At 38.9% G+C, this 26,771-nt stretch overlaps 1 protein-coding gene across 2 annotated transcripts in view; it reads right to left on the reverse strand.

Annotated features, from left to right (window-relative positions):
• The window catches only part of UBAC2 (UBA domain containing 2), a 163,697-nt gene that overhangs the window by 41,167 nt on the left and 95,759 nt on the right, over nt 1-26,771 (reverse strand). Inside the window, exons 5-6 of one of the 2 annotated variants that reach the window (XM_081046497.1) lie at nt 14,533-14,656; nt 10,892-10,939 (exon numbers count right to left, since the gene is read on the reverse strand). In XM_081046497.1, the coding sequence (XP_080902623.1) occupies nt 10,892-10,939; nt 14,533-14,656 (172 nt within the window). The remainder of the gene's footprint in view (nt 1-10,891; nt 10,940-14,532; nt 14,657-26,771) is intronic. The other variant, XM_081046498.1, reaches the window with a different exon arrangement.

Here is a 26,771-nt window from a genome sequence, read left to right on the forward strand (position 1 = left end):
CATGCTGTACATGACATCCCCATGAATTATTTGTTTTATACCTGTAAATTTGAACCTCTTATTCCCTTTCACCTTCCCCCCCCTTTTAAATTTCTCAATTACAACTGATATCTAATATTATTTTATATTAATTTCAGGTGTACAGCATAGTGGTTGGACATTTGTATAATTTAAGAAGTGATTCCCCCTGACTCGTCTAGTACCCACCTGGCATTATACATAGTAATTACCATATTACTGACCATATTCCCTATGCTTTACTTTAATCCCCATGACTTTTGTGCAAATACCGATTTGTACTTAATCCCTTCACCTTTTTCACCCAGTCCAACTCCCTTCCCACCTATCACCCTGATAACTCTAGTACCCATCTGACACCATACATAGTTATTACAATATTATTGACTATATTCCTTCTGCTATACCCTACATCCCCATGACTACTCTGTAACAACCAATTTGTACTTCTTAATCTTTTCCCATTTTTCACCCATCCCCTCAACCCAACAATGAAAATGTTCTCTCTATCTGAGTGTGTTTCTGTTTTGTTTATTCTGTTCTTTAGATTCCCCATATAAGCAAAATCACATTGCATCTGTCTTTCTCTGTCTGACATACTTGACTCAGCACAACTGCAGGTCCATCCATGCCACTGCAGATGGCAAAAGCCCATTCTTTTCCATGGCTGAGCAATATTCCATTGTATGTATGACTATGTACCACCTCCTCTTTATCCATTCATCCATCAACAGACACCCAGGCTGCCTCCACATCTTGGCCATTGTAAACAATGCTGCAATGAACATATGGTTGCATATGGCCCCTTGAAGTAGTCTTTGGGTTTCTTTGAATAAATACTCAGCAGAGGGATTACTGCGTCCTCCTTTGTCTTGCGTTATAGCATTTGTTTTAAAGTCTATTTTGTCGGGTATAAGTATTGTTAACCCAGGTTTTTTTTTTTTTTTCATTTCCATTTTCATGAAATAACTTTTTCCATCCCTTTTAGTCTGTGTGTTTCAATCTGAAGTGATTCTCCAGTAGGCAGCATACGTAAGGGTCTTGTTTTCTTATCCATTCAGCCACCCTATGTGATTGGAGCATTTATTCCACTTACATTGAAAGCAATTGTTGATAGATACGTAGTTATTGCCATATTACTCATATTTTTTATTTATTTTTTAATCTTAAAGAAGTCCCTCTAACATTCCTTGTAATACTGGTTTGGTGGCTATGAATTCCTTTATCTTTTTCTTATTGGGGAAGCTCTTTATCTCTCCTTCAATTTTAAATGAAAGCCTTGCTGGGTACAGTAGTCTTGGTCGTAAGTCCTTGTTTTTCATCACATTGAATGTTTCTTGCCAATCTCTTCTGGCCTGCAAAGTTTCTGTTGAGAAATAAGCTGACAATCTTATGGGAGCTCCCTTATAATTTATTAGTTGCCTTTCTCTTGCTGCTTTTAGGATTCTCTCTTCGTAGTTAACCTTTGTTATCTTAATTATAATGTGTCTTGGTGTGGGCCTGTTTGGGTTCATCTTGTTTGGAACTCTCTGCACTTCCTAGGTTTGTATGTCTATTTCATTTGCCAGGTTAGGAAAGTTTTCAGTCATTATTTCTTCAAACAGGTTCTCAAACCCTTGCTTTCTGTCTTCTCCTTCTGGTATCCCTATGATGCGAATGTTGTTGAGCTTGATGTTGTCCCAGAGGTCATTTAAACTATCTTCACTTTTTTTATATTCTTTTCCCTTTTGCTGTTCCGATTGGGTGTTTTCAGCTACTTTGTCTTCCAAACCTCTGATTCAGTCCTTTGCTTCATCTAGCCTGCTGGTGATTCCTTCTAGTGCATTCTTCATTTCAGTTATTGTATTCTTCACTTCTGACAGGTTCTTTTTTATGATTTCTGTGTCTTTTTTTATGCTTGGTGTCTCTTTATTGAAGTTCTCATTAAGTTCCTTGAGCATCCTTATAACCACTATTTTGAACTCTGTTTCTGGTAGACTGCTTGCTTCAATTTTATTTAGTTCTTTTTCTCGAGTTTTCTCCTGTTGTTTCATTTGGGATATATTTCTTTATTTTTCCCTTTTGGTTGCCTCTCTGTTGTTTCTATGTGTTAGGTGGATCTGCTATGGATCCCAATATTGTTGGGTGGCCTTATGTAGTAAGTGCCCTGTGGGGTCCAGTGGCACAGTCTCCCTGGTCACCTGCACCAGGTACTCCAGGATGGTCCCTTGTGTGGGTTGTGTGTGCCCTCCTGTTATAGTTGAGTCTTGATTGCTATTAGCACGTCAGTGGGTGGGACTGACTCTCAGGCTGTGGGTTTTGGCCACATCCACAGCTACTGCGGGGGGGCTTACCCCACCAAGTGGTATTTGTCCCAGTGGACTCTGGTGCCTGTCGAGACCCCCTTTTCGGTGTGCCATTTGGGGATAATTGGAGCTAATTGGGTGGTGTTCTGAGGTGGTATGAAGCCAATCTCCAAATGTGTTGGTTCTGGAGCCTCTTGGGAGGGGCTCTGGTGCAGGCCCAGGTCAGCCACTGCCTGTCACCAGCTGGGGACTACCTGGTAGGAGCTGTAAAGTGGTTCATGCTTGGTTGCTGCCTGTGCTGGACCTGGAGGTATGTGGGACAGGCCACACCTGGAATTGAGGACAGATGCCACCAGTACTGTGTTTGGGATAGCTCCAAAAAAAGCCAGAACACTTGGGGCATGCTGCCAACTGCCAGCTCCCGTAAGGTTCGGCTGCTGATAAAACCTCCTGTGGTATAGAGTTGGCTGTGGCAGGGTCTCAGTGAGTCACCAGGGTAGAGCAAGTGGCCAATTCAGATTCAGATTTGGCCATGGTCGTGGGGGAGGGCTCACACAGCAAAGATGGCACCTGTCTGCCAGTTTCATGGGAGAAGGACCCCACACAGGAAAAATGGCAACTGTCCCTGCAGTCCTTGCCATGGAATCACACAACTCAGTCTTTTCTCATATGTCTCCGATGTCCCCTGAGTCACTGTCCCTCCACTAGAGCCCAGGGTGAGTGCCTGTGAGAATGTCTATGTGGGCCCTTTAAGAGGATGTCTGGGTTTTCTGCAGATATTCTGTCCCACCAGGATGGTTGGAATCCCCACTGTTTTCCGCAGCCAGATGTTGTGGGGGCTCCTCTTCCCAGTATGAGAACTCTGGGCTGGGGAGTCTGGTGTGGCAATGGGGTCCCTCGCTCCTCTGGGGGAAACATCTGTGGCCAAGATATCCCTCCCAGTTTTCATCTGCCACACAAAGGTTTGGGGCCAGTCTGGTTAACATTTCCACCCCTCCTACCAGTCTCCACGTGGCTTCTTATTTATATCCTTAGTTATAAAATTTCTGTTCAGATGGACTTCAGATGTCCTCCAGGTTGATTTTTCTATCATTTAGTTGTAATTTTGATGTGTTCACAAGGTGAGGCAAACAGCATTTATCTACTCTGCCATCTTGGATTGTATCTTGAGAATACTTTTTGATAAGCCATGCTGTTGTTTATAAATAATGAATATATTAAAAATAACATGCATTGATTTTACCATAGTCCTTTCTCGGAAGTTATCAAGGTAAAAGAGAAATATCTACATAATCAGCCCCAAAGAGAAAGAAACATTGGATACTTCTATTTAAAAAAACACACATCAATTTAAAAAGATAATCAAAATTGATTCAAGACTTTCCATCTCTTGATAGGAAAGTGAGAAGAAAGACCCTGTGGAAAAATGCTCTGTATTGCAACTGACATGATAATCTACCAGTAATCATCTAAAATCAAAAAAGTATGGCTGTTTTCATGATAACTGCTTCCTTATTGCCATTTCTTTTTCCTTTGGCCAGCAGCACTACTGAACCAGCTAAAAGTATTTTAAATCATCTTTTAAACTTTATGATAGCCATTCTTTACTTCATTTTCTTGCACATGACAATGTCAGAAACACAGACAATGAGCTTGTTGAAGGTGAGGTTTGAACTGCATCTTTAATTCAACATAGGGAGGACCAGTTAAGTATCTTGATGATCTTACCGTGTTTCCCCGAAAATAAGACCTAACCGGAAAATAAGCCCTACCATGATTTTTCAGGATGACATCCCCTGAACATAAGACCTAATGCATCTTTTGAAGCAAAAATTAATATAAGACCCGGTCTAATTTTCGGGGAAACATGGTAGAAGAGAAAGTACGGCTACAGACTGGATTTTTCATGTCAGAAAGAAAGCAGAAGCTGCAATGGGATAAACTTTTCTCGGATATTGGTAGGCCCACAAAATTGATGGTGAAGGCTGCAGCAAGTTTTCTTTGATATGTGTCTTTCAGTACCTCTGGGTACTTTTAAAACTTCTTCACATCCAGGATCTCCTTCCAGAATTGTATCTCCATCGATGATCAACAGGGCCTCATCTTACTGGAACAGTCAAGGGAAGATCTAAGAATAGCTTTGTACATAAGTGTCTTGTGGTTGGAACAGACATGGATTGTAGCCTTGAGAAGAGCAGGGGAAGGCATGGACCATAACAAGGACACCTGGCCTTTAGTCCTGGCTCCATCTCCCATCAGTTGTGCAACCAGAACCTCAGCCTCCTCATCGTTAACATGGGAAGCCCAGGTTCTCTGCCACTGTAGAGACTGTGTCAGGAACCTAGTGAGGCAGTACACATTAAAAACACCCTGACAATCACAAAGGATCACAGTGTTTTACAGCACAGAAATTATTTTGATAATACTGAAAATTAAAACTCAACAATAATTTACAGAATGTAAATAAAATACCAGACATTGTGCTCAGCACTGGGGATTATAAGGAATAATGTATAATTCCTAAACTGGAATACAGGACTGACTCAGAAAAAGCTTCAGAGTCAGAACTTAAATGAATATGATTTTTCTAGCAAAAGAAGGGACCTAATGGTGAGAGAAGGGATATAGTTGAGGGAAATTGCATGTGGTTATGCAAAGCTACATCTTAAGAACATGGGCACTAAAGCTTGAGAATCTACATTTGAATCCTTATCAGCTTATATTGTTGGCAAATTACTTAAGTTCTCTGTGCCCCAGTTTCTTCATCTATAAAATGGGGGTAACAGTCTCTATCAGGCTTTTTTTTTTTTTAAGTTTTATTTTATTTTATTTTTACATCCCTCACACCGTGAACCCCCCTCCCCCCATCCACCACCACCCCGACCTCACACCGAGCCGTCACATTATACACATAAAATTATAGTTGGCATTCATTAATGTCCAGCCTCTGGTGTCTATCAGGCTTTTATGAGGACTTAAGGTTAAGGTAATATTTGTAAAGTGCTTAGAAAAGAGCTGTATTAGTCTGCTTTCTCTAGATCATACTGTAACAAATTATCCTAAATTTCAGTAGCTTAAAAAGATTTATTTATCACTCATCTTCCACGTTGCTCACAGCCCTGCTATGTGTGTCTTCTTCACTCTGGGACCTGGGCTTCTATATGGCACATGTTTTTCTCAAGGCAAAGGGAAGAGAACAATGGTGGGACCATGCAATGGCTCTTAAAACTTCTGCTTGTGAAGCATTATCACGTCTGCTCTTATTTTAGTAGCTAATGTACATCACAGATCAAAGCCTGATGTTAACAAGGGCATGAAGAGGACTGCAGGGAGGGGCCCAGCAGAGGGGGGCATCACATATTAGAACAAATAATCTACTACAAGTGCCTGGTACATAGTAAACGTTGTCTGTTTGTTAAAGAAAAACGGTGATTGCACAATGGCACAGAATCCAGAGATAGGACGAGATGTTTGGAAATAGTAAAAAGTTCAGTGTCACTAAGGTATATGGTACACAGGGGTTCAGAGAGGTACAAGAGGCCAAAATTTTAAAGGCTTTGAAAAGAGGCTAGATTTTTGCCTATAGGTAAAAGATAAGCTGCAGTAATAAAATTTTTATAGCTGTATTTTATAAGGCACTTCTGTGACAGTTTTATGAAGACACTGGCATAACTTCATTTACTTTGCACTGAACATCCAAAAATCAAAATCTACTAGTCACTCCCTTCCTGTGTAATACCTGTCTAATAAGACATTTCCTGTTAGCCCTGGACTGAGTTGTATGACAAGGCAGCGGACAGAAGGTTTCCTTCAGTATGTCCAGGCTACCTGAGGTCAGGAGAAGGCAGGGGGCATAAAGAAGGGAGGGAAAAGGGGGGAAGACAGAAAGTATGAACGAATCAATATGAGAGGAGGGTACAATGGACTGATAAGCATTTGATTCTGTGTTGGGGTTATAAGCAGTATTTTAGATATAAGAGGTGAAAGCACCCTCTTCTTTATATGTGGTCCTCTCACAAGCCCAACCAGTCTCACAGTTCTAACCAGCCTTGGCTTCCTTCTGCAGATTCTATCCTCATTTTCAATAAACTGCTAGAAAACAATCTCAGTCCCTAAAATTCAGTTGAAAAGCTTGGGCATCAGATGAGTTATCTGACCTGCTACACTGTACGTTTCTTTGGTCAATCTGGAGAAGAAATCTAAGGAAAGAAAGAATAAGTAAGAAGAAAAGGAAGCACAAAGAGAGGAGAAGGACGTGAAAAGCAGAGCACCTAATATTCCAGTCTCTATTCACCCAGGTCAGGGCTCCAAAACGTCAAAGCAGTTTAGATTTCCACAGTAGCTTATGCTAGTCCATAAACTTTCCCCTTAATGTTATCCCATGACTTGGAAAGTCAATAAACATAAGGTTCTATTTGATGCCTTTTCTTTTACGTACCACAAGACAATGTTTTCTTTTTTGTCTTTAAAACTAGCGTAGAGGGAAGAGAAAGGCAAATCACAGTCCACAAATGAGCCATCCTGACTCCTTCGATTGCTCATTTTTCCCTTCTGCTTTTCTATGATTTACAAACCCTAATAAGACTTCTATAATCTTGTACCTTCATGAAGTTTTTTATTTGGAAAGCTTTAAAGATCCCCACTGCCTATAGAAAAAAAACACAAGCTCAGACCATATTCAAAGTCCTAAATAATCTGGTGTCAATCTATGTTCCTCATCTTATTGGGTAGGACAGATTTTTTTTCACAGTAAGGTTGCTTGATCACAACAAAATCAAAGTCTGATTTCGGCACAGAACAGGTAACAAACACAGGAAATGTGCAGACCATAAAGGAATATGTTGAAGGGGAGAAGCCTTAGTCTGAGAAATAGAGGCCTGTCTATTCATTCGCACCCAAATAGATTGAAAGACGACCAAATAGTAAGACATATGTGAATTGTAAAAAGAGAAAATTGGCAAAAGCAGGCTCTTTCTATTTTAATCATTCCAGAGTCAGCTCAGGCCTGAGACTTCGACTTTTGAGAATCAGGGTACAGCCCAGTGGTAATGACTCACTACTATGATTCATAAAACGGCAGAAAATGAAGAAGTGCAGAGATATGGATGGCTCAAAGTCTCACTACAGAACCACAAAAAGAACTTCAAGCTCAGTGAACAAGGAACATTTTCTCTAAGGAAAAAGGCATTAATGTGTAACAAGATTAATGACACTGTAAATATATAAAGATCTTCTTTTGAAGTAAACACAGTATCTAAGATCTTCTTTGGAAGATCAGTGTTTGAAGCTCTCTCACCAAGGACATTAAGAAGAACAGTTAAACATCATGGTGAGCATATGATGAAGGCAGGTGTACACTAACATTTTTTAAGTTCTTGATTAAACTGAAATATTTTACTTGGCTACTTTATAGCCATGCTTTCCAATGACAATTTTGCAATCTTTCATGAAAAGAGTTTTATTCTAAGTATTAAATATTGGTATTAAAAACCAGAATTGCCAAAGGAGGAACAATGCAACATAAAAACATGTTACCAGTGATACACGTGAATAATCTCAAAGTAATCTTTAAGCAACACTGTATGCCCCTTACCAGCAACAGCTGGAATCTCTGATGGGTCACAAAATGGAACTGAAGAGTGACAGCTGTACCGGGCAAAATAACTTATTACTGCTCCTGGTAAGCCGAACTCTATGTGCTTCCCTCAACCCAGGAAAAAATTCAGTACTCATTCTTTTTGGTCATATCACTGAAGACAGAACGTGGATTCCCACCGAGTGAAATACTGTCGTGATGTAATTTATCAATCTCCTTGTCTTTTAATCAGTAGGATAGTTTAAAGTTACTATGTTCAGAAACAATTTATAATCATGCCACAACAAGTGATACAAGGAGATAAAAAACCTAGCCTAACTAAATAACTAAATAAAATAAACTAAAGCCAAAGCTGGCAGCTTTCCAGAAAACATGAGTAAAGTTTTTAGTTTCTATGACAGCAGATAACATGACTTATGTTTTACACAAATGTCTTTTAGAAAAGCTCTTTGCCTTAAAAAAACACATAACTGCCAATAAAATTACTTCCTTAACACATACAGTATGGTAGAACTACTGGTTTTCATGCTAAAAGGTGCAATTTCATCAACAGGTTTTCTAACATTCCTCCAAAACACTGAATACCACCTGTGCATTTCTTTTTGGTAGTAAGAATTTTATTTTCTTTTTAGCATTTTATTTAGTATGAAACCAAAAAAAAAGAGAAGTCACTAGATACATATAGGGAGAGGAGAAGTCATGTTAAGCAAGAGACATCTGGGACAAACTGTGGCTTTGTGAATTTCAGTCTTTGGTCCTAGAGTCAGTTATGTGCAAACCAAATAGTCACAAATAATTTTAATATCCTCCTTTATAATTATTCTTCTCTAAAGTATACCATATTATATTAAATATTTCATAAAATGTGGCTTTCTAGAAAACGTCAGAAATAAAATATTCATTAAATTTAAAACAAGTATCAATATTTATGGTATATCATGCAGGGAAACTGGCTATGAGTCTCAAAATATTAATCATTTTAAGTAAACACAGTATCTAATTATGGTGGAGTAAACAACAAGGCTGATATATTTGTCAGATTTGCGTTCATGGTAGGAGGCCAATAACACTGGCTGAATTAATTACTCTAATAAGTGAAAATTCAATTGGCTCAGAGGTGTTCATTAATAGGGGGATTATTTAAATGGCAAATTTATCTGGGAATTTATTCTCCAAATACTGTGCAATTCTATTCACTCATCTAAAACTAGGGATTTTTATATATTCAAAATGTGTTAAACTTGTGATTCTTAAAAAAAAATTAAAACAAGCACCTTACTACTTATTAAGCATTGCACTGAAAGAGACTGTGGCTACAACCTGCATATGTTAGATTTTAAAAAGGCTACAAAGAGATGAAAAAATGCAACCTCCAATTTTGGAGTATTGAATGTTACAAAATGAAACTATATGAGGCAATAACAAGCACAATTTAAAACCAGAAGTCTGAAAACAGAAAAAAGAAAGATAATGGGATGTCTTAAAACAAATGGGTCACATAATCAGTTCTTAGAGAAGCAGGTGGATAAATCAACACAATGAAATAGCATACAATAAAGCACTTCTCAAATTCTTGAATGCTTTAAGAAAATATCCAAAACAGGACTGAGACCATCACCGCTAAGAGAAACAAAATGCATCATGAAAGCAATAGTAAATTCTTATGCTGCTCTAATGATGAAAGCAATGAGCTATCTATCTATTGTTCGTAGGCTGGTTAAGTAGCTGTCAATTACCATGGCAGTTCAAGTGGAGACTAGATTAGACTAGGGAGGGCCTGGCAATTGTGTCCCAGAGACCCAGTCTGACCCCAGGCTATCACTACGTCCCTACAAGTCTGAAGAATACAAGGTGGCTCAAATAGTTTAAAGACCTCACAGTGGATTGGAGTTCAGCACTGTGGTCCTGACACAAATCAGGTGGCTGGGCATCTGAAGAAATACTTAGAGAGGTGGAAACAAAGAGACTTTGATCCCCAGAATTTTGGTTGGAAGTGGTGGGGAAGGAAGGATTAAACTGTACGTGAAAAGAATGAATACAAAAGAAATAATACAGACAGCAGAGAAGAAAGAGAGAAGGAGCAGGCTTAAAGTAATGACACAGTAGCCCCAAATACCATCCATGAGGAAACAAGTTATAGCGATAATTAAGTTAAAATGTCTGCAGTGGGATACACAGTTATTTCCAAATCCTTTGATGTTTACACATTATTGTGAATCCATTGTACAGTTTTCTTAGTCTGTTCCAAGAAAGAAATTAAAACTAATTCCATGTATGCTAGTTATAAACTTGTGTTTATATAAATTTGGGAGTTCAAATTTAAGTCATGGGTGAAAAATAAAATTTCATTTCATGTTCTAGATTTTTTTTTTTAGATTTCTTTTTACATACCTTATACATAGAGTGTAAGACAAGTGCTTATTAAAATAAAAAAAATATTATAAAGCAGCACGGGGATGAGTGAGATGAAGACGTTCTAGCACACACATGAGGACACCACCCAAATCCTCAGGCTCATTCACTTCTTCCCTTTCTGGCCACACATCCTCATGAGTCTTCCGTCAGTACCAATCCACCTGACTTTCCACTTAACCTTATTTTTTTTCCCTTGCATGACAGTGTCTCTTTACAAAACAAGTAGAATACCTCTCATTATTTTTAGTAAACTCAACTTCTTCATTCCTTTTTCTGTCATTTTTTTCCTACTATGAGCTTGATTACTAATATAATTTAAAAATAACACTGATAAGAAATTCAGCTAAAACTTTCATCAAAATTACCTTGACAACCGAGACAAATGGGCCTTCTTCATTTCAATTATTTATGTAGCTGGCCCTTTTTCATCACTAAGGAAATAGCATTGATATAGAACTTGACATGGTTAAAAGAATGTTGAAAACAACTGAATATGACCCATAATCTACATGTGACATTTTTTCTAAAGTTTCTTCAGAAAATAGAGGGAATAGGGGGAGAAGGGAATCACACTTACAAGTCCACTTATGGCTACAATCCAGATGTAGGAACCAGAGGTGAAAAGCTATAAAAGAAAAAAAAGGCAACTAAAAATGAAATTCAACTGCCAGTCACAGCATAGTTATTTTTATATAACTATAATCATAACCATTTATGCTAAGTATTACTTATATATCTTAATACAAACAAATAGAAAATTAATAAATATCAATTCTATTATTTGAAAATATTATTTGTTTTTAACCAAACCTCCAACTTTCATAGCCTAAAACGGATTGGTTGAACCTGGCCCACTCCCATGCAAAGAAAAATAAATGAAATTCAAGCATATTTTTATCTAAAAATGAATACTAATTGACTTAAACAAGATAAAATACTACATATAAAGGAATTATAGAATTAACAAGATACAAATTCGTGTCACCATCCAATGCTTGGTGTTAAGTAATGACATGTAATATTAATTTACATAAGTCTCGTTTTAATTTCTCAACATTGTTACTCTAAATTTAGATGGAAAGACTTTTGCAAGCATATAGGTCCATGTCCAATGCTATTCTGTTTAATGTTGATATTCTCCTTCCAGTTCAATTCAAGGAAGAGCAAACTAAGTAATAATATCAAAATAAATTAATGGCAAAAGCAATTAGAATTAAGTCTCATGAAATATCTCCCTTTGTTCTCTAAATCATTTACATCTGAGAACTATGGTCAGGATTAAAAAAAAGTCCTGCGGTCAGGATTAAAAAAAGTCCTAAGACATCTCAAAGTGTTCTGCAAAATAATAAAGATTTATAGCCTGGTGTTTGTTTATATTTAGATCTTCAGATTGGGAGTTTAAATACTTCTGCTCGTACAAAAAGAAGTAGGATACCCAGGTTCACTGCTGACATTATGTTGGACGAAAACCTCAAAGTTATGCACATTTAGCAAGGATACATACAAAACAAAAGCTACACAGAAAGAAGACAGATACAAAGGTGAGAGATGACAGAGCTCAGGGGAAAGGAGGCTGACAAGCTTTGTTCCAGTACCAGCTTGCGCAGAAATGAGCGATGGGTGCAACTTTAAATGTAATCTCTTGATCTAAAATTGAGTCCTTTGACATAGCACGGATGCTTAGGCCGGTGTAAATGACTGACGATACCAAGGGTGGAATTATGTGCAAAATATTCTTCTGTAGTTTTCTTCTAAAAATATAGAGAATCATAAAATAGCTAACACTTTCATAGCACTCGTTATGTGGCAAGCTGTGATCTTAATGCTTTCCATGTATTAAACGTACTGAATCCTCCTAATCACCATATGAGGTAAGTTCTATTATTAACTCTACTTTACCCATGAGAAAACGGAGAGGTTAACCGATTTGCTCAAGGTCAAAGAGCTGGTAGGTGGTGGACCGGCAAGTATGTAGCCCTGTGTTCATGACCTCTTCATGCTACTATGTTTCATGTACAAGTAAGATGAGCATGTCATTAATTTTGTCAGTAAAAAATGATTATTTTTGGACTCTCAGCCCTCATTGTATTGCATGTTTGGTCCCATTGTGTCTGCTCATGTTTTGACAGTATGTTTGTTTTTTCTCACCGCTGGGTTCCTTGACAACAATTGGCACATCTCATATTTCATTTTACCCTCCTCAGTCCCTAGCAGTGGGCATTACGTGACTGGCCCTCAAGCCATTTGATACTTAAATGACTCTTCACAAACATTTTTGCTTTTCTGATAATGATTAACGTCATTCATTCATTCATTCACTCAAATGTCTGTGGCTTCAAGAAGCTGTTGTATGGGAGACAGAAAGGCACAGAAGCACATGCGAAGGTCCAGAGGGGAGAGAAGGAAGGAGGGAGAGAGAGGCAAGACGAGGAGAGGGAGAAAATAAACATAAAGGGCTCACACTCACTTCAAAGTGGGGCGGGGTGGAAGTTGATACAGGACAGGCAAGACGAACCCTGGATGCCACTCACGGTAAGGACTTCGGATTTTAACAAGAAGCCAGTGAGGCATCTTCACCTCCACTTTCTGATATCAACTTCTACCTCACCAAAACAAAAAACCACTGACAATTTCAGAACACCACTGGTGGTAGCTATAGAGACAGAAATTATTACTTAATAATAGGAACCAATTGACTTATTTCTTATGATCTGTTCAGGTTACCCTAAAACACCCAATGCTATTATTATCTCTAATCCTTCAAATGACCCTGTAAGACAGATATTGTCACCGCACTTCACAGATGGGAAAAGGGGGCTCAGAAAAGGTGACAGACAAAGCAAATAATTACCAGAGCAAGAAATTAAAGCAAAGTCCACTTAGCTCCAAAGACTTTCCACAATGCTTCACTGAATTCCTACTCCATAATTAATAAAACAATGATTTTTACTCTCAAAGATGGCATATAACTCTAGAGTTGGAAGGAACTATAGAGTCAACACCAGGCTCTGCAGGCTTCCATAACCTGGCCCACGTCTCAAGCTAGTGAGTGCCACGTTAGAACTAGAACTTGGGTTTCCTGCCCTAGATTCGGGGCACTCTTCTACCATTGCATTCTGCTTTGTTGTAACATCTTTTTTTTTTTTTTAAATAAGCATGCCATAGCAAATCCTAGTAAGAAGAATAAACTGCAGACATAGGCTATTAGGTTTAAATGAATATTAAGAAGGATAAGGGAGAGTGTGACGCTATGTAGGTGGAGATGAAGAAAAAACATTTTCATGAGAAACGTTTATAAAAGTGATAAGGAAACACCCACCCCAGATGAGCCATTGATAACACATGAAATCAGACTAAAGAAGTTAGAGGAAATGCTAAAGGTTAAAAGGGGAGGGAGGAGGGTATTTCACAGAGACACTAGTATCCGGTTTGATATATGTGGGATAAGGAATGTTATGAGTATTAACAGTGGATCAAAAGGCCAAGCTATACATGGTACCACAGGAAACAGCAGAATAAAAGTTTTACATCAAAAGCTGTGAGAGTGAAAGAAAAGTGATAAGTATTACAGGTAGAAAACTGAAAATCATGTCTCTTCTACCACTGGGCCTGGAACCCAGCAGAAAGCAATCAATATTTACTGAATATTGGTGAAAAAAACTTTTTTCAATTTAAGTCAAATAATAAGTACCCTACTGGTCTTCATATCAAACCATTTAGCAGACGGTGACAGCATGCTATCATGCCCATGCATCGCAGAAGTTATCAAGTTGATAATGTTTCTAACAAACCCCAAAGTTCGGGTTGGTAAAGCATGTCTGGTTTCTTCTTTAGAGCTTTATTTGTGACACCGTATTCGATAAATTAATTTTGACAGTGATTTTCCACTTTCCACCTTTTGACTGTTCTCATTTGTTTCCACTTCATACTATGATTTTTAAAAACTTATACGCAATTGTATAATGAAATTAAAATATTTTCCACTGATACAAATTACAGTGAAAGCGCTTATCAGATTCTGAAGGCTATGAAAGTATTCTAGTACCTTATATACCTTGATGTTCTTATTCCGTAACACTTCCTTTGAACATTTGATATAGATCATGAAGCCAAACTTGTGGGAAAAAAACATTGTTTTCAAGGAGATCAAATGAGAAGACGACCGAAAAAAAAAAAGATCTGGTTAAAGAAACATGAACATAAAAATGCATACTGTACCTGTAGTCCCAATATATAAATCAATGTCTTGTTTGTGATGGACAACGGGCCCAGAATTTGTGCCACTTGGACTCTTGGTATGGAGCAGTAAAATGGTACAAACAGAGCAAACACAGGTGCCAAGCTATGCAAACAAATAAAGAAAAATCACTATAGTATAATACTCAATTTAAAACACCAATGGCAAATGTATATTTGATGTAACACTGTTTATAATTTTACTTCAGTCTGAAAGCATGGTCTTAGATACACAAGTTGCTCTCTATATGTGCATCATGTCCAAAATAATTTGTATTTCTATATAACATTTTTTATCTAATCCCAGTCGATTTTTATCAACTATCCCAAAACTACTGCAAAAAGAACTGGTTCAGCATCTACTAATTGATTGTCTGGCATTGTATGAAAAGTTAAAGTTGGTGCTGTGATTCTTCCCATGAATGAATGAAAATCTAACGAAAGAGACAAGACAAACCAAAAGCAGCAAACATTATAACTTATCATGGTCAAATCCAAAAGCCTCAGCTCAGACTTTGTCCAATTACATATCACTATAATACCTGACACTGCTTACCACTAATCTCTTCCTCAAATTCCCTCCTCCTTTTGTCTTGAACCCTGTTTCTTGTTGGTCTCCCCATGATTTCTCCGACCACTCTTCTTCTACCCTCTCCAGGGGTCTATGATGATCGTTTCTTCTTACTCCAGTCTCTCCTTGTATAATTATGAGCCCTTCCATGCCTTCAATTAAGAAAGTGAAGGGAGTCCCACAACTGTCTGCCTGTCCCCTCCCCTGGGTTATGAAACTCAATTTGATACTTTCAGCTCGACATATTCAAAAGTCACAAGTGTCTTTCTACTTAAAGTCTTCTCTAACCCATCTCATAATACTGCTAACAGTATTCTTTCCCCAAATACAACTCTGATCATGTCACACTCCTGTTTAAAACTTTTCCTTCCATAGGACCCCAGTATTCAAAGAGGATATTTAAATATTACTGTAAAGTAGTAAAATCCTCCAATTGTTTCTGATCAGTGCAGTTTCCCTCTCCATTCTCCTCATCTGGTCCCTCCTCTCTTACCCCCAGACCGCCAAAGATGCTTCCTGGGCACATTAGGCCCTTTTGACTATTCTTTGACAGTGGTTATTCTTTCAACCTAAATGTCCTTTCCACTTTCCTGTTTAGTAAACTTACGGTGTATGCCAGAGCTCAAGTGTTCTCAGCAATGACTCCAGTTCCCCCTAGGAGTCAGTAACTCTTTTCTTTGCCCTCAAAGCTGCCGCAGCTCTGTTTCAGTGAATCACCTGGGCACTCTGTGAGACGTGGCAGGCCAGGTACAGGGGCTCCATCTACATCTGTGAGTAAGAAGCAATCCCTGATCTCAAGGAACTAGCTCCGGGATGGCAAACTCACATTCTTACAGACTGTGCAGGCAACATGAACGAGTAGTGGTTTGGACACACACATGCCCATTTGCCATTAAACACTTGGATTAATTACTCAGTCTATCTTTTCTTTTCCCAGTTTTTGGGTAAGTGGCATAAGTACAAAGACATATTTCTTTAGCACAAGAAAATGCAAGAACTATTCTTCACTTTCACAAAGAAATGCTCTCACTACCCTTTTGGACCCTATTGGCCTCTTGTGCATTCCCATCACTGATAGAGATTGTATTACAAAAAAATCAGTCATTGTCCTCTCAACTCTAGCATTAAAAACAAAAGAAAAGCAAATGCACACTGCAAAGGTAATAAATGGCTGCAGTATCAACAGGTATCTACAACAGTGTAGCAAATGCTAGAATAGGGAAAACCCCAAACAGCGAACAGCCAAGCACCACAGGCATGGGTGGGGCCTGGAGATACGAAGCTGTGGAAGACAGGGCTCTCGGCCTCTCGCAGTCTTGTAGGGAGGATAAGCGGCAGGGCAGCGGAGCTGTGCAGACAGCACAGCGGTCCGTCCGCAGTGCTTCCCTCACCGGCCCTCCTCCTCACTGAGCATGCGCCTTGGCAGCGAAGGAACCGCATCGACTTGGTCCTCCCAGCACCTGGCACAGAGCCTGACCCAGCATAGGAGCTCATTAAATTAGGGAATAATTTAATGAAACAGTTCTCATTCTTGAAAAGCTGTATAAGCCACACTTTTTACTATATAGGGATTTGAAAAGTCTTCCATTAGGTTATTAATTCTGTGAGAAAACACCATGTTCTATCAAATGTTGCATCACCCAGTGCCTCATTCAGATATTTATATAAAATAGACTCTCATTATTTGTTGGACTAAAAAAACGAACAAAGCAATTTTAATAAACAGATAAACAGAGACTTGTTTAAATGGCAATTCTCAATACTACACGAGAGAACTTTTCTTTTTCCCAGTTCAAATCATCTAAACCCAAGCACAGTTGATTAAGCAGCTATGCATTCTTTTCATCAAAAAATACAAGCTGGCCACTCCTGGGCATAAAACCCTCCAATGACTCCCCACCCTACTGGAAAAGCCAAGGTCATTACAAAGACCTACGAGGCCCTACGTCCCCACCTCAGACCTGGTCTTCTACGACTCAGACGCCTCACCAATGGCTCTCGTTGCTCCAGCCACACTGGACCTCGAGCAGGACTCACTCGAGCAGGACTAGGCACACAGTGCCCAGGGAGTGTGCCTCTGCTCGCCCCTCCCCGCCCCTGGCCATCTTCCTTCCCACAGACGAGCATCGCTGACTCCCTCACGCCCTTCCGAGAAGCCCGCCCTAAGCACCGCGCACCTCGCAACCCCAGCCCCACTAGCATACTCTGCTTCCTTTCCCCATAGCACCTGTGACCGTCTCCCCTGCCACGAGACTTGTTTATCACCTGTCTCGGGGACCAGAATGGAAGCTCCCTGCGGGCAGGCATTTCTGTCAGTTTTGTTTGCCACTTAATCCCCACTGTCTACAACTGTGCCTGGCACAGAGCTCAACAAACACTTGGCTGAATGAATGACTTTCTCTTTAAGTCGTAAAAACCATAAAGCAGAATATGCTGTTTGCTTTAAAAGCCCCTTTCCTTGTTTGAGTATTTTTAACAGGGTTAAAACATATGGTTTCATATACATACTCAAAACATGGCCTGTTGGTCTCTTAGTAAAAACAAGAAAACTCTACTTTGGTTGCACTTGAGATATCTCATCACAGAACATGTTTTTTAAGGTACTCAGGTTACAGAAGTTCTTCTGTTAACATTTAGCAATGAAGTACAAACAGTAATGTTATAATAAAATATCTGAAGCCGAGTTCTTTTTTGAGGTTACATTTCAATGTAAACTAAAAAAATACTGGTAGGTGTTTTAATGACCATAGTTCATGTCTTACATACCGTGTTTCCCCGAAAATAAGACCTAGCTAGACAATCAGCTCTGATGCGTCTTTTGGAGCAAAAATTAATATAAGACCTGGTATTATATTATATTATATTATATATTATATTATAATTATATAAGACCCAGTTTTATTTTACTATACTATAAGACTGGGTCTTGTATTAATTTTTGCTCCAAAAGACACATTAGAGCTGATTGTCCAGCTAGGTCTTATTTTCAGGGAAACACGGTATAATGGAAGTTTTAAAATTCCTTAGAAGTTATTAATCACTGTGTAGTTGTAAAAGATTACTAAACACCAGACCACATACACCCATAATACAAAAGCACACATTTCAGACCATGGTTATATAGGTTGTTTTGTAGAAATTTTCCATTGCTATTTCTATACACAGAGACCTCACAAAAACATCACTTTATTAGTCATTGACCAGTTTTTCTCTTTTCCTTATTGCATGATAACATCTGTTCTTTATACTGTCAACAATAATTCAGTTTGACCTTTATTACATTGTGAATAGCTAAGTTCTGGAAGCCCTGTCTGGCGTAAGCATATGAGGCTGATGTACAGAAAAAGAGGAAAACAGGGTATAAAGAATTCATTCCTTCCTTCAACCAATGTTACTAATATTTATTGATTATCTACTATATAGATACACAACTGTACTCAATAGGACACATAAAATAATAGAAACACTCAGTTCAGGTCACAAATGTCCATCTTACGTCTTCTATAAAAAAGGACGTTGACCCAATTGAAAAATGGACAGAGGACCTGAAGAGACATTTCTCCAAAGAGGACATACAAATGACAAATAGACATATGAAAAAATGCTCAACATCGCTAATCATCAGAGAAATGCAAATGGAAACCACAATGAGATATCACCTCATACCAGTCAGAATGGCTTTCATCAACAAAACAAATAGTAACAAGTGTTGGAGAGGCTGTGGAGAAAAAGGAACCCTGATACACTGTTGGTGGGAATGCAGACTGGTGCAGCCGCTATGGAAGGCAGTGTGGAGGTTCCTCAAGAAACTACGAATAGAATTACCATATGACCCAGCAATCCCTCTCCTGGGTATCTACCCCAAAAATATAAAAGCATTTCTCTATAGAGACACGTGTACGCCAATGTTCATTGCAGCTTTGTTTACGGTGGCCAAGACATGGAAACAACCAAAATGTCCTTCGATAGATGAATGGATAAAGAAGTTGTGGTACATATACACAATGGAATACTATTCGGCGTTAAGGAAAGATGATATAGGAGCATTTGTGACAACATGGATGGATCTTGAGAGTATAATGCTAAGTGAAATAAGTCAGACAGAAAAAGCAGAGAACCCTATGATTTCACTGATATGTGGTATATAAACCAAAAAGAACAAGACAAGCAAATGAGAAACAAAAACTCATAGACACAGACAATAATTTAGTGGTTACCAGAGGGTAAGGGGGTGGGGGGTGGGTGATGAGGGTAAGGGGATCAAATATATGGTGATGGAAGGAGAACTGACTCTGGGTGGTGAACACACAATGGGATTTATAGACGATGTAATACAGAATTGTACACCTGAAATCTATGTAAATTTACTAACAATTGTCACCCCAATAAATTTAATTAAAAAAAAAAAAGGATGTTGACCCTACTTTTATAGTATAACTAAAGAAGTCCTGGTAACTTTCAATAACAAAAATAAGGTGGGGGCTCTTGAAATTACCTCACTCTAAATCTCAACAGCATCTTGCAGGACAATCACCTCCTCACCTCTTCTTTATATACTTGACTCCTCTAACACCAAAAAAAAGAGGTAGATCCAATTTGCTAGAACATTTACTCTACCTAGTTGAATTCTTCATTGTATAACAATGTTTTACTTAATAAAAACTATTTCAAAAATTAAAAACCAAAACATCCCACCAGGATGGTCTTTCAACAAATTGAAACACTCCTCAATGTATCTCCTTCAAGGATTCTTCAGTCCAAATTTTAAAGGAATTAGTTCTGGAATATTTTATCAAATCTATCCACCAAATCATAAAATCTCTATTTCCTCCTCACAGAATTTTTTGCCCTGGGAATTATTCTGCTGACCATTTAGTTCAATGGCTTTATTTTATAGACAGAGGGTTAGAGGCCCAAAGAATTCAGGTGGGTTGTTTCTTTTCTGTTTGATGAGGTTCCTCCACAGATCTTCAGTGAGTTAAGAACCTAATTAAGCTTCTAAATGGAATAATACCACTGAGAGGCTAAAACCACTGAGCCATTTTGACAGACTCCAGGAATGAAAGGGTCTCTGAGGTCAAAGAGACCCTTTCAATTCTTACCAAATGATTCAATTCTCTCTACTCCATTCTTCAAAATAGTCATCCAGTTTATGCAAGAATCTAAATAAGAGACAGCCTATTTTGTTTTCTTATGACCCTAACTCTTGGGAACTACTCTCATATTTTGATTTGAAGGCTGTCTCCACTAGCTTCCTCTTATTGTCCTTCCTTCTGTTCTCTGGAGTCAGGAAGATTAACATATGCAACCTAAACCCTTTTCTAGGAGACATTTTCCAAACGCATGAGAATAGTGCTCACATCCCTCAAACCTCAGTTTATTCAATCATTTCTCCTAAGAGCTGGGATCCAGACGCCCCATCACCCCAGGCACCTCTAAGTTACCCGCGCCCATTGTAAAATGCAGCCCCCAGAGCTGACTGGCATTGTGCAGATCAGTCCTGGATAAGTGTAAATATCATCTCTCTTGTATTGAGCACTATATTTCTATCAATTTAACCAACAAATAAATTGCATTTTGACAGCCATGGTACTTTGTTGGTTTAAATAGTCAACTAAAACTATAAGGTGAAAAACATAGGTCTCTTTCATCATGTGCACAAGATGCTGAGTTAGCTGTACAATGCCCCCAGTTCAGGTCTCCCCTTGTCACTCATGTGTCCGTGCAGTCACTGATTCCAGTCAGCTAGCCTCCTCTCTGAAAATATCGACTAATAGCTGTACGTATGCAAAAGAGCATCTTTCTCCCACTCACCACAGAAACTTTTGTTTCTTTCTCATAAGCTGTTGAGCAAAGTACCCCCTGTACCAAGTTTCCAGGTACACAGAATTGTCAAAGTTGACATTTTTTCCCGTTAAAACATTTAAAAACTTGTACTTTACACAGAATATGAAAATAAAATCATCAGTAACTATGATTTTTTTCTGGTTAAGGTTTATTGTTTCAGTCTCTTTCACAGATTTTTTTTAATGCATAAATCTTTATACAAAAATTTATAAAGTTCCATAAATAGCAGCAATTCATAAATTCCAAGGGGTTTTTGGATAACTATTCAAAAAAAAAAAATCACTAGCAGAAAAATTTCACTTCCCATTTGAAAAAAAAAAAAAAAAGCACACGCATACATGAGGCTAACTGATCATTACTATGCCCAGTCACAGGGTGACAGAAAAAAAAGTCACCACCATAAAAGGATGTCTGTACTATCTCTCACAGAACAACATGCAGACGTTATCTTACTTCAGTTTGGGCATATACTGACTGCTGCTACAGAGGCCTGAGCAAGTCACCGATAGGTAAGTACTAGATATTTTGCTTTTTCAATGAAGTCTTTTGAGTTAAGAAAAACTTTGAAAGCTTAATTAAGGTGTAAAGTAAAGGGAAAGAATCTATTGAATAACAAGCTATAAACATTTCTAACAAAAATTATATTATTTACATAGTTTTGACTTTCTAGTGACTGGCAGTTCGAATCAGCTAATATTAAGTTAGGAGGAAGCAACTGATCATGCCAGAAATATCTTTGCCAAAAAACAGGCTTACTTTGTACTTCCTGTGTGAACTCACAATTACAAAAAGCACTATCAAGTTCAAATTGGCAAATAATGCCAACACTTCAGGATACTTTAATAAGAAGGGAAAAGAACAAAATTATTTTAAGATGAGGTATTCCTATACTTAAATGTATTGTGTATGTAACAAGTCAGCACAATTCAAAATAAAAGAGCTGTTCCATTTTACTATTTGACCACTTATCTATATACATGAAAATCTTTTCTAGACTTCTAGTACTTCTATGTTTTTACTTCTATTATTTCTCAGGATAGAATTGCAGTAGAATTCTTGGATGGATGGGTAGAATATTTTTCAAAGCTTTAGGTAAAAAGTGATGGTTTTTGGTTTACAAAAACATTTTACCAATTTACTTTCCCATTAGAGACAGTCTGGGCTTCAGTATTTCTCAGCCAACCTCAGTATTTTAACTCTAAATATAAACTATTAATTTGATGAGTGAAAAAAAGAATATCTTTTTTGGCTTTATATTTATTTGATGATCAGTAAGGCTAGACATGTCTCCATATTTTTTCTAGAACTTCTACGTGCCTAAAAAAAATCATAATACAATGATTTATATGCAGCATTTTGCCAATGTTTATGTCCAGGTTGGGATTGGAGGTAACAGAAACTTTTGACAAACTATTAGAAAGGAAACTTCCTCTAAAGGAGGGTGTGGTTTTGAGTGTTTTTGGACCGGGCTGTCACTCCAAGTACAGTATCGTGTAGTAGTTAAAAGCCTGAGCTCTGGAGTCAGGCTCAAATCTTGGCGGCGTTATTTACAACTTGTGTGGACTTGGGCAAGTTACCTAACATCTCTGGCATCAGAGTTGCTTCTTTTGTAAAATGGGGAGTAATAACACTGCCAAGTCCTCATGACATTGGTTCCCATACTAAGTGCTAGGAAACTGTCTCCTGTCATTATTCTCCTCTCCTCTGCCCATTAAACTGCTCAAAGATGAATCCAGTAGGCAAAGTTTCCTTGCCCTTTCATTTTCGTGAGAATTTGTTTGAACTTATGTTCAGGTCGTTACAGAATATTTTACACAAAGATTGAGTCTATAAATGATTATACATCTAACTGTGCTTACTGTCTGGACTGTGCATTTGTTGGTAGTATTTCAGTGCATGTTTTCTCTCTGGGACTTAATCGTACTTTCTGGACACAACACTTGCAGAGAGCGCCGTGCTCTACAAAGCACCCTTACTCACACGCTCACCTATCAAGTGGTGGTGGTGGTGGTGGTAACTCCTTATGTAAGTTACTTTCAACTGGCTTCTGGTAGCTTTTCATTAATCACACGACCAGTCATTTAATGGAATACATTTTTAACTCAGCTCACCATATGACTTTCATTCATTTATGCATTCCATAGGTATTTACTGGATACCTACTGTAAGACAATTCTGAAACAGTCTATGGGATAAAATGTTGTATAACATAAAGCCATCATCCTTAAGTAGTTTACATGTAAAAAAAGAGCTTACCACCCAGTAAAGGAGTTTACAGGTGACACTTTCTCCCTGCTATGGTTAAGGGCTCCCTGGAGTTGTCTAAAGGCCCTGAATGTGGAATGTGCTGAGGATGGGTACAATCCTCCAGTCCGTATAGTTTCTCAGCTTCCCAAGAAGTCTGAAAAAAATGCAGGACTTCAGTGTAAGATGAGATAACACATGTGAATATCCTATGAAAGCTGAAGCGGTAACAAAGATCCTTGTGGTGTCTTGAAAGACCAAAGAGAAGAATAAAAATATTCTTTTAAATATCTGCAAACACCTAAAAAATACTATTAAAACTAAATTAATAGCATCTTCTTTCAACAGAAAGTTCAGTCCAAATTGTTTTATAGAAATATTGTTAAAAACAGTAAAATCTAAAATAATTGATAAAACCTTTACTTACTTTAAAATATACTTTAAGTTACTGAATTCCTTAGTTAAATCAACACATTTCCCTCCCCTTTGCCATTTCCTTGGCCCTCCTCTCTTTTTTTAAATTAAAGTTTATTAGGGTGACAATGGCTAGTGAAATTACATAGATTTCAGGTGTACAATTCTGTATTACATCATCTACATATCACATTGTGTGTTCACCACCAGGAGTCAGTTCTCCTTCCATCACCATATATTTGCCTCTTCTTCTCTCTTGTTCAGACAGGTATGAGGTGGTATGTGTTAAAATTTTGAGATGTCTTCCTGTTTTACTTTTTTTCTACCACTACCATCACATCGTGTTGGAAATAGGAGCTAGGAAGAAAACATGTTGCACTGAATGTGATTACTGGAGCCACACTGCCTGGACTGAATCCTGACACGTAACAGCTGTGTCTTCTGGCAGGCAAGCCACGGAAGTGCTCTATGACTCAGTTTCACCTGTGGAAATGGATTTGTGGAAGCTTTGTGAGGATTCATGTGAATATATGTAGTGCCCAGGGCACTGCCTGGAGCACACTCTGTGCTTAATAATACTGGTTGCTATTATTAATCAAGAGCTTACTGTAGTCTAATAAAGAACCCTTGATTTAGGATCAAGAAAAGTGGGATTTTCATATTCTTTAATGGGTGTTTACTGAGCATCATGGGTCACCTGGACATACACAAAATGAACAACACTGTACCCACTCAGAGGACGTGACAGGCTAGTGGGAAACAGAAAACAATACAGATGCTATCACAGAGCACAGTGCCCTCGCAAGGCCAGCACTGCGGGGGCTGGTGAGCAAGCAGGAGAGGATAAAACCAGGGAAGCTTTCAGGTGCAGCTGAGTTTGAACCAAGTCTTGAAGGAAAGTAGCAGCATTTAATACAGAACAGGGGAGAGGAGGTGTGAAGACAGAAGGCAGAGTGTCAGAAAGGCACAGAGCTGTGAGAGGATACAGGACATCAAAAGACTGCAAGTAATTGAGTATGGTTGGAGCCAGGACATTAGAAGGGGGAAGATGGCCAGAGATCCAGCTAAAGAGGGAAGTGGAACCCAAGTCTGAAGGAAAGTGTATGTCACAGCAGAGAGCTTTCAGTTGGCCTGGTGTCTGATGGGCACCATTTGAAGGGCACTGTAAGAACTGCCGCAGTGGCTGCAGACAGAAGTGAGGGAGCCTGAGGCAGGCAGAGGAGGTGGGAGTCGTGCGCAGACAGGCGGGTGCAGACGTCAATGTGTGCTGCAGACGAGAGGCTGAGCGCAGGGCAGGGTCAGGAGGCTGAAGGCACAGGAAGCACAGACAGACTGGAGGCAGTGGGTGAGGGAGGACACAGCGTCCTGGCTGCTTCGTGGTCTCTGACTTGGCACCTCACTGAAGGGGGACCGAGAACAAAGGACCCACTTCTTTATCAGGATTATAAGGATATTTAATATTTCTGACTAATTTCTAGGAGATAACACAGACAAAACCCCAAACTTGAAACTCCCTGGTACTTTAAGGAGAAAAGGTACATATTATTTCTAGAAATCTTTATCTAGACGATAAAGATTATACAGACTCAGACCTTTGTTATAGAGTATTTTTATATTATGCAGTTAGTTATCCTGCATGTAGGTCAAATCACGCTACATGGAAACGCAGTACTTGTCTTCCTTACACTGAAATGCGTATTACAATGGGATTCTTTTTTCTTACAGTCCCTAAACATATAATCCAAGTTCTTAGTGTTACCACCTCCTTTGTCTTCATAGTGTGACAACTTTCATAGCATCCTAGTGAGTCAGCACTAAAGCTGCCAAAAGCCACACAAGGAACAAATAATCAGTGAAAGGTGAAAAAAAAAAATAGCTGGAAAGTGTAAAATCCCAAATGTGCACGTGGTGTTTCACCAAATAACTCAAATGTCAGGCACCTTTCACTTTCCCATCAATTCCAATGTCCATGTTTACAGAAGTTGGTCTTCACTGAGTGCCCACTGAGTTTGGGACAGAGGCACCAAGGAGAAACTGCAGACTGGCAAATACTAGGCGGTTTTTACTTTTTTCTGCTTTTAAAAAGTTCTCCGTGCGCTGTCCTATAAATGACCCCCTACAGACCTACTGAGAGGTAGTCAGAACCAGACTATGTCATGGGGTGGCAGCAGGGTTAGAAAGCTCTGGCTTTCTATAAGCCAGAGCAAGTGAGCTCCCCAGGAGGCAGAGAAGTGAGGTCCCATCAAACAGACTGACCACAGGCAACTCTACCCTGAATATCAGCACTTGGGCATGTGTGAGGCTCCATTCTGAGACAGTGCAGGCAGCTGCCAGTATGTCACCTTTCTGGATAATACCGCCTATGACCTTTCAAAAAAGGAATCTTGGACACAGACTTAGCTATCAATTTAGGACTCAAAGCTGGTGAGGAAAAACAAATCACCTAATAGTGTAGAAAGATTTCTTTTACTAGGTTACCCAGGTACGTGCTGCCTGTTAAGGCTGTTGAGTAGCAGTGCTACGGAATGGACAATCTGACTTCGCTAATCAAGGGAGTGACGAGAGGCTGTGCCTGGGCTGGTCACAGCCTGTCTGTGCTTTGAGTTTCTTTCCCACAATCAGGAATTAATGTTTCCCACCTGCCTATGTTACAGGCCAATGACACATACAACCACTCAGGTGACAGTTGGTTAGTCAACTAAAAAGAAGATAGAAAAAATAAATCACTGGTTGAGTCCTACACCCTGGCATGTGTGACACTGGACCTATCTGCTTGGCTTCAAGAACAAAGAGGCTTTTCCAAGTAATTGACAAACACTTATTAAACTAGCTAACTGAAAAAAGAAGCAGTGATTTCTTTCTCCTGTGAAGTATGTTTGTCCTCAAGGGCACTGAATAGCCTCTGCCTGCTGCCCCGATACCTCCGTGTCAGTCTATTTCCTTAGTAGATGAGTCCTTGTTATTCCAATGCAGCCCGAGCCCATGTCTGACCCTCCTTTTCCAGAGATTTTATTGTTTCTCACTCCAGAAAATCTCCTCCGGTCTTACCTCTTTTTAAGAATATGGCCAAAGGATAGTGTATCAACAGAAATCAGAGCGGGAACTGGCTCAAATAACACTCATCATTTAACAATACACAAGTGTA

The sequence above is a fragment of the Rhinolophus hipposideros genome, assembly GCF_964194185.1.
Source record: "Rhinolophus hipposideros genome assembly, chromosome: 4".
Taxonomy (NCBI): Eukaryota; Metazoa; Chordata; class Mammalia; order Chiroptera; family Rhinolophidae; genus Rhinolophus; species Rhinolophus hipposideros.